Below are 8,814 nucleotides of genomic sequence, written 5' to 3' on the forward strand. Positions count from 1 at the left end.
ATACAGCTCTGGTGTGTGAGCAGGGAATTAAATGTTCAGAGTAAAATTATAACTAAGGGACTATAATACAATGTAAACGTACATTAACATTTTACACGACAAAGTACAGCCTTTTAGTAACAAGATGTACTTACTTAAATAATATTTTCACATTGACAATTGTTCAATTTTTCACATTTTCACCTTTTCTTTAAAAAGTACTTAAGGAACATGTTTCATTTTTAAAGGAGTCGCATGTTTCTTTTTTTAACGTAAATACAGATAATAATATATAGTTTAATTTGTAAAAGTCTTTAGTCCATACCTTAAAGTAAATAAAATACCCACAGCTGTCAGTACATGAATTGGCTAAATGCATTTAGTAACTTACCACCACTGGTAATGGTTATGGCTTTGTTATTTCTAGAGGGCAAATTGCATTTTTGTGTTATGGTCACAAATAGCTAAGTATGAATTTCATTCTGAAAATATGGTGTCACTCCATCTCCGGTTTAATCATAGTTAGCTCTCGCTAACTTGACACGGTCTGAACCCCATTAACTATTTAAATCGAGACTATGGGGGCAGAATTCTAATTCAACAGAGGCAATTATTTATCGGAACCGAACTTTATCTGACTGACATTTGTTTAATTGGCTTATGGAAGCCATAAAAAGGTTGTTTAGATGAGAAGAAAATAAACTTATTCCTTATACTTAATCTACCTCCGAGGGGCTTTTCAAATTGTAACGATTTGTTTTCCCCAAGCTCACATGGTACTTATTATTATTCATTATTCTGTTGCTCCATCGGGTCTCATTTATTGTTATCTGATGCACTCTGCAGGAGACATGGCAACCCTGCTATGATTTAATCTACCAAAAAACATTCACCGATGTAACAGCCCAGAGTTTTGTGCATGCATCAGGTTAATGTGTGTTATTTTAATTGTTATATTTGTGTACCGGAAATGAATAATACAAACCAAAGAATAGACAGTGAGGAGAGTATTTTGATCAGTTTTGTTTACAAATTGGTTATTAATGATAATATATAGGGCATATATGTAGCTCAAATACACGATTTATCCTCGTGGATATCAAACATGTATAAACCAGAGAGTTGGGAGCATTCCATTATACGTTATCCACACATATTGGTTGCACTATTATTATAAATCCCGTAGAGGGCAGCAGAGTTAAAGGCTGCTTTTGATTTTCAGACCAACGTAATCAAACCGGAACGCCAACTCTGAACTAGGATTAATAATCAACTACATACACGTTTATTGATCATCGCAAGGATGTCAGACGCCAAGCAGATCATCGCTCAGAAAAGGTAGAAAACTAACATTTAATTGGCGTTAGGCTTCCTTTTCTTATTATTCCTAAATGTGAGCTCTTAGTAAATAGAAATGCCCTCCTATTTCGTAATAATCTTAACATTGTAGTGTTTATAAATCGACCACACAGTTATATGTAGGCTTTAAATCGAGGTATTCATTGTTGATAATGATAAATTATGCGTGATTGCAGATCGATAGACTGGCTTTACGTTATTAGCTATCCAGCTGCTTGATCTGCCCGCGATAATGCAGATGTTGTGGTTGCATCGTTTGATTTTTAATATTTCGCATCACCCGCGTCTTTTCTCGCAGTGCTAAAATAGCGGCTGGAGCGGTTGTGTGTGTTGAAAGCGAAATAAGAGGAGACGTGACCATAGGTGAGCGTTTGCCTTTAACTTCTCCGTAAAGCGCCATTTCTCTTATTGTTATTGCTACCAGGCAGCTGTGAGCTCCGGTTTATTTTCCATCTCCTTTCCGTTTTGCAGGCGCTAGAACAGTTGTTCACCCCAAAGCCCGGATCATAGCAGAGGCCGGGCCGATCATCATCGGGGAGGGAAATCTGATCGAGGAGCAGGCACTGATAATTAACAGGTAGACTTTGTATTACAACACACGTACACTAATTAACCACCCCCAGTTTCAACCCCTCTTATTTCGTCTCCACGTGTGTTTTTGTCTATAGTTACCCGGAGAACATCATGCCAGACGCAGAGGGAGTGGAGCCAAAAACCATGGTGATTGGCACCAATAATGTGTTTGAAGTTGGATGTGGTATCCTTTTCATTTATCGTTTGTCCACCAGAGAGCACTGTCGATTTATTTCGGCTGTGAAATATGGCCACACAGTTTACATCCTCGTCACTGTTATAAAGGACAACAAGGAATGTACAATGGAGGTGTGGATGGACTTAAAAAAACATTCAATGCTATTGATCATGTATTATTATAGAAGAAACTGTGGAGATGCGTTGTTAGAGGGATTGCATGCTGATGATGTGTTACTGGTGATAGACATCTCTACAGACAAAGAAATAATTTGTTTAATCTGATTGGTTTGAGGTTACTTGCGGTATTCTGCAGGATAGGTCTAATAAACTCAAGCTTAAGCTCGCTCTTTAACATGATGACTAATTGTTTTTAACTTATTTAAATGCGCATTTATTTTCCAAACATGACCTATGCTATTACTACTGGTAGCTTATAAACCTTAAAAAAAGAATAACCATTTTTTCAGGTTCGAAGCACAAATTTGTGGGTTTAAATCCTTGATGATTCTTCCACAGTCTCACAAGCTTTGAAAATCGGGGACAACAATGTGATTGAGTCTAAATGTAAGTACCTTAATCACCAACTATAGTGTGTGCACCCTGAATATAATCCACTATCCAGTTACTATATTCAATTTCGTACCTCGGTATCAATATATTTCTATTATTTATGAACGTTTTCTGGATACCAGACAAGAATGGTTAAATCATATGAAAATACAACTTCGTCGGCAGATTTTTATTCAAGTCCGCCCACCATGATCTATTCAACCCGGAGATATTAATGCCTCTGCTCACGTTTAATCCCAGCGGACCTCGGGAGAAACGTGATCCTGACCAGTGGCTGTATCGTGGGTGCGTGCTGCCAGGTCAACGCGTGTGAGGTGGTGCCGGAGAACACGGTGGTGTACGGCTCAAACTGCATCCGCCGCGTGCAGAGCGAAAAGCCTCAGGTCAGCGTCCGCACCCGCCTGAAGGCCAACTCGGCCCACGTGCGGAACGCCTATTAACCGGCCAGTGTCCTTTCTCCTGTTTTCATCCTGCAGTCTCAGACTCTGCAGCTGGACTTCCTCATGAAGATTCTGCCCAACTATCATCACCTGAAGAAGACGGTCAAAGGAAGCGGCACACCTGTGAGGAACTGAGAGGAAGCTGGACCCCGGAGGGATCGTAGCCTACTTCCTCCGACCCGATCTGGCACCTGACGCCACGCGCCGACTCAATTCCCTCAACTTGCACGTGTCTTGTTACACTTTAGGGTTCTTCTTTAACGCCTAGTGGAATGCTTCTGCCTTTGTACATTTCTTCCTGCATATGAGGAATGCCAACATTTGCTCTTGCACACTGTTTTCACTGTTAAGAATTGTAAATCTCCTGTGCCATTTTTATGTTGAAGAATTCTACTCGTATGTATGTATAATCGTTCCCATTAAAATATTGCAATAGAAATGACTGAAGATTGCATTTCAGCTTGCATTTCTCCTGAGTGTTGGTTTTATTTACCACAAGGAGGGACTATTGAGCAACTGTTTGTTCCCCCTCTGTGGTTCCTGCTCTGAAGGCTTTGTTTCAGCAGCCATACAAAATATTATAAGTAATGAAACAAAAAAGAATCCTCATTTGTTAAGTACTCTGTGCTGAAAACTGTAATAAATTGCATTTTATAGGTTTCAATTAGGCATTAAAAATAACATGCATTAGTTGCTGTAAGATGATTCTGCACTTAAAAACTGCAATCTGCAGAAATGATGCCTCAAAGGATGACCTTGGGTGTGGTAGTCACCATCTTGGATTTGGCAGTTGCCGGTCATGGTAATCTTTCTCGGAGACTAGTTTATTATCCTAATTGAGCTTGGGTGCAGTGGGGTGCTGAATCAGACATGTTGCACCCCCCCCCCACCCTTCCCCTCCCTGAGCCCCCCTGGGCTGGTGCTCCCATCTGTGTGCCGCCACAGCCTCTCGGCTTTGGGTGCGGATGGATGTGCGCGTGTGATGTACAGCCAGTAGCTCGTCGCTGCCCCCCGAGACCCCCCGGCAATGAGCAAGTCGCGCTGTCCTACTTCAGCATTGGCCCCCAAACTCTTGGAAGACGCTAAACAAAGCGCACCGTCCAGCTCGCTGGGCCTTCTGACGTTCAGGTGCTTTGTGTGGAGCTCGGTGCAGCAGCTCCCTGTAGGAGGCACGCAGCTGGTGTGGCGGCCGCTGCCAGTACATGTCACGCTGGAGTCCCACGAGGAGTCCGCATCAACCAGGGGCTAATTATTTCAAGCGGGGCCACGTCTAGGCTCCATGGTGTTCTCCCTCCTTCTGGGTTTTGTTTTATGTCCCCCCTCCCCCCGCTACTATTGTTTTATTTTTATGTTGGGGTGTTGTCAAAGAGTCAGCTTACGTCGACATGACAGGAAGACAGATCGCGGGCGCAGTTGCGCGGGACTGCGGAGGGACGAGGGCCTCATGGGTGGCAAGTGTGGCCTTTTAATCGGCCGCGTGTCTTTAAAGAGGCGAAGTGGCTGTGATGAGAGCGACTCATGGCAGGAATTTGAGAGGAAGTTCATATGTTGTTCTATTTTTGGACGCGGTTATTAATACCTCTCCCTTACTGTACTGCGGTGAAACGGAATTATCCAGCTCCCACTCGGGCACTTTCGTACATTGCGGTGGTATTTGCTTTTCCTTTCATGGGTTTATCTCAAACTCAATATTTGGCCTTTGCAACAATGTGCAGCAATCTCTGAAGAGTCAATAGTATCCTATTGTGAACTAAGAGGGAAGCGTGAGATTTCAGGTAGAGGCACAGCACACGGACACGCGGGAAGTTGCTGCAATAATGTGAGCGAAACGCAAGTAAACATTTCTCCACCATGTAGAAACATGTCACCTTCTCACTCAACTGAATGAGAAGGTGCGCCAAAACCTTTGACTGGTACTGTATATATCTATAATACGGGGAGGGGGGGATCTTCTCTTACAATACTGCTTGTTAGGCTGTTATGACCTGGATTTTGGGCAGCCCACGCAGTTGCAGTCGGGGTGTAGTCCTCTGCCGTCAGTCACGGTTAAACAGGCCACCGCTTGGTTTGTGAGGATAAAGGCTTTCTGACAACTGACCTTTGCTTCCAGGTCCACTCCACCTTTAAAACGTGAAATGTGACCTATAGACCGCAGTGATTTCCATTGCAATCCCACAGAAATAATTAATCTCATCACAACAGGGACCCCGGACCACTGGATGTCATGCCTTTTAAGCCTCGGTAGCCATGTTGGTCACTTTGGTCCAGACTGAAATATTTCAGCAACTGTTGGTCGACTCGCCATGAAAATTGATATAGATATCTGTATCTCCTTGAGTAATGACTTGGGTGGTCTCCTGTTTTTTTTTACCCCCCCAATCCACCACGAGTTTCAGATTTCTGGTTTTGATATTCAGATACTATGAGAAAATCTAGGAATCAAAATAACATGACGCCAGAAAATTTGAATTGACTGTAAGTCGCCAATGCACAAAAGTTCAGCAGCTCGACCGAAACTACAAAAATAAAGATTAACTTTATTTTACAGACACATGCCGTTCAATAAAGATTAAAGGTGGGGGGAAAGTCAAAGACCTCAGGAGTTTGGTTTAACCTTTTTATTGGTTTCATTGCACAACAAAAGAGACAATATAACTCGATGTACTTCCCGTAGCCCTGCTCGAAGGCATTTTAGAACCACTCAACAGCATTCAAAGGGAACATTATAGCCCATTACGTAGACCTGTGTCAACATTTGGGAATTTGAGCCTGGGAGACAGACTTAGCGTGGTCTCTGCTCTCCACTCAGCCCCTTCTCTGCCCACTGAGCCGTGAAAGTTTATTGTACAGTTTAAGGAAAAAGACCCGGCCCTATTTATCGTGTCTACTTTGACAAAGACTATTGTCAAGACAACGATTATTTTACTCAAACTAAAAACTATTCCAGACACGTGTCTCAATAATTTGGACTTCATGAAGTATGAACCCAAGACTTTTTGAGGGAAAGTTGAATAGTTAAATAAAAGCTTGTGGTTTGCTTTAGTTGATTGAGGGATGAAAAGCTTTGGTCTGCCCACCAACTTGGTTCACACTTTCAACTACAGGAAAAAAAAGGGTCCCCAGAAGACGAAGCCTACTGACATTGTTGATCCCCTAAACTCTGGTTCTGCATCAAGGCTGCCATTTTTGTTTTTCCTTCAAACAATATTGGATGACAGAACAAGATGATCGTGATGCTGACGATCTGTCGCGTCTGTGAAGACAAAATTAAATAACAAGTCAGACAATCATAAAACAAGCCCCAAAAAGTACTGTTACATTAATTCAACGTGATCTTTACGTTACACAGAGGTTAGGTGAACGGAGCGCTGCGAGGAAGCTATGGAAAAAGATTAAGCTACAACAAAGCACAAAGCCTCTCATGGCCAATTAGAGTGGGTCAATCTGACCACAAATTGCTCATTGGTGTTCTTAGAGGAGGATCAAGGGCCTCAAAGCACAAGGGAGGAACGCTGTGTATCAGTAAGTCAAAGGAATGGAATGGCCTGGCCCTGGGCCCAACGAGAGCCACTTACCCCACACCAGGGTGAAGTGTGTTGCTCTGCCAAAACCAGAGCCGCTGTCAGGTGCGCGGGCCGGATGGATCGCGGCGTTGTTCCTCTTCTCGCTTGTTTTGGAGAAAGTTGGGAGGAGCTGGGAGGAGCAGCGATGAGGACTTCGCTTTGATGCCGAGTTCAGGAATGCGAATGAAACAGCGAAAGGGGGAAAGAGGCGAGACGTCTTTGAGTCACGTGACTGCGGCCGAGCGGATTGCAGGAGCGGCAGGGCGCCTCACCTCGGGGATTCGCCGCTGGTCGATACATCGGCATTGTGTCATGATAGATTCTTGCATCGGTGCTCATATCAAGCTGGCCTTTTAGCTGTGAGTCAGTGATCCAGAAGACCATATTGGATAATCTGATTTGTGTTTCAAGCTTCAAGCCTGCGTTTGTGTCAGCAGAGGCCCTTGCGATATAGTGATATAGGTTTGTCATCTGGGCAATAAAAGTATTTTTAAAATAACGGAATGACATTTTGGGAGATTTGCTTGCTTGCTTTCTTGCTGAAGGTTAGAGGAGAAGATTGATTCTCCACTTTCCTACCTATTTTTGCTAAACATGGAGGCATAACCTGCAGCTAGCGAGCTTAGCATAAAGACAGCAAGCCTGTCTCTTAAACAACAACAAAATCCACTTACTAGAACTTGCATGAGCATTAATGTATATTCTTGTACGAATGAAACAAACAAGACTCTGTGATGTTTTTTTCTGGAAATTCAACTTTAAACATGTTGCATTCTTATTATATTCCAGGACAAGACATTAATGAGAGGGAAAAGGTCTCATAGGGACAAGGATCTTTGGGGTGAACTGATGAAAATCTTCCAGCAGCATCAGTCTAAAAGTGTTAACTAGACTACAAGACTTCCCAAAAACAGCTGTTGGAAAAGGTGTGCCAATAACCCGGGTCATCTTTTGTTTCAATACGGTTTTAAAATGTGTCAATTTTTCTTCTTAATCGTGCATTTTTTAAATCTTGGAGTGAGGCTTGCATATTCTGACAAGCCAACTGTCTCTAGCTTCTTATTTAGCAGACAGATATGTTGCCCCCGAGTTATATGTTATATATACGTGTATATATATATATCTTCTCATCTAACACTAACAAATCAAAGAGGATATTTACCAAAAAAAATCCTAATTATTCCTTTCTAGTCTGTGAAATGAACACACTTTTTGACATCAAAATAACTACCCCCCCCACCCGCCCCATCTTCGTAAAACAGATTCTTGATGGCACAAAGACACCTTTTCTGTGAGCCTGGACCGCTTCAAAGCTTGCTGACATGTTACCCAGGACATTGTGACCAGACACCCCCCCCCCTGCCTCCCCCCGCCCCTATGTTTGTCTGTGTGTGTTTTTGTGGGAGAGGGAGGGGAGGGCCCCCCCTCCCTCTCGGCGCATCAGACCACACAGCTCAGCCCTGAGACCTGTCAAACACAGCTGGGACATCTCCACACCCTCCCTGCACACTCCCATCCTCTCCTCCTCCTCCTTCCTACCTCTCCTCCCCCTCCTTGTTCCCCAGACTCCGGCGGGAGGCTTTGATACAGGGGTGTTGAGCAGCAAGGGGAACGTTTCCAAATTTATCTGCTTCGAAGACTCCGAGAGCCTCCTCCCTCTTTCCCAATCCCGAACTGCTTCTCATCAGCATAAAAGCGCGCGCCATGTCCCCCCTCCATTGTGCATACTGATATGGACACGATCTAGGAGGGGGGAAGAAAGAGCAGAAATCCCTGCGACCGATCTGTGGTGACTGTTTTTCCCCACTTCCTTTGTTGCTTGTTGAGGTGCAAGTTCAGCAAAAAAAAAAAAAAAAGGACTCACTGTGTTTTTTTTCTGCACCGGCTGTCATAAAAATGCGAGTCTGTCCCGTGGAATAAATGTCGCGCGACATACAGTCAAAGTCCCCACTACCGAGCTACTGTCAGCCCTTGAACTTTTTCGTAGCGGAATACAAAGCCAGGCAGTTGCTCAAAATAAATGTTTTGAAACGGCGGAGCGATCAAGGCGGCCTTGTCACCCGATCGCTGCTTTTAAGGCTGTTTTGCACCCTGCACTGTAGACAATAATAGGTGTGCAGGTGAACTTTTGAGTGATTGCTCATCTCCAC

The 8,814-nt window shown here is 43.6% G+C and overlaps 1 protein-coding gene and 1 long non-coding RNA gene across 2 annotated transcripts; one reads left to right on the plus strand and one right to left on the minus strand.

Annotated features, from left to right (window-relative positions):
* The first annotated feature begins 1,163 nt into the window (after nucleotides 1-1,163).
* LOC120823040 (dynactin subunit 6) lies at nucleotides 1,164-3,543 on the plus strand. Its single transcript, XM_040183103.2, has 7 exons — nucleotides 1,164-1,317; nucleotides 1,637-1,701; nucleotides 1,810-1,915; nucleotides 2,007-2,095; nucleotides 2,608-2,655; nucleotides 2,902-3,044; nucleotides 3,138-3,543. Exons 1-7 carry the CDS (start codon nucleotides 1,283-1,285, stop codon nucleotides 3,234-3,236), a joined length of 585 nt encoding a protein of 194 aa, XP_040039037.1. The 5' UTR covers nucleotides 1,164-1,282; the 3' UTR covers nucleotides 3,237-3,543.
* Nucleotides 3,544-5,704: 2,161 nt separating this feature from the next.
* Nucleotides 5,705-7,873, minus strand: LOC144410255 (uncharacterized). The gene is made up of 2 exons (XR_013468198.1): nucleotides 6,677-7,873; nucleotides 5,705-6,354 (listed from the first exon to the last, which is right to left on the minus strand). It is a non-coding gene; the product is annotated as an uncharacterized LOC144410255 (long non-coding RNA).
* Nucleotides 7,874-8,814: the final 941 nt, after the last annotated feature.

Source organism: Gasterosteus aculeatus, chromosome 7 (assembly GCF_964276395.1).
Source record: "Gasterosteus aculeatus chromosome 7, fGasAcu3.hap1.1, whole genome shotgun sequence".
Classification (NCBI taxonomy): domain Eukaryota; kingdom Metazoa; phylum Chordata; class Actinopteri; order Perciformes; family Gasterosteidae; genus Gasterosteus; species Gasterosteus aculeatus.

What these genes read in the sequence shown, in the direction of transcription:
- LOC120823040 (XM_040183103.2), top strand. Translation starts at nt 1,283, where the DNA reads ATGTCAGACGCCAAGCAGATCATCGCTCAGAAAAG. An exon ending in CAGGCACTGATAATTAACAG is followed by an intron (nt 1,916 to 2,006) that starts GTAGACTTTGTA and finishes TTTTGTCTATAG; the next exon opens with TTACCCGGAGAACATCATGC. An exon ending in TGCAGAGCGAAAAGCCTCAG is followed by an intron (nt 3,045 to 3,137) that starts GTCAGCGTCCGC and finishes TTCATCCTGCAG; the next exon opens with TCTCAGACTCTGCAGCTGGA.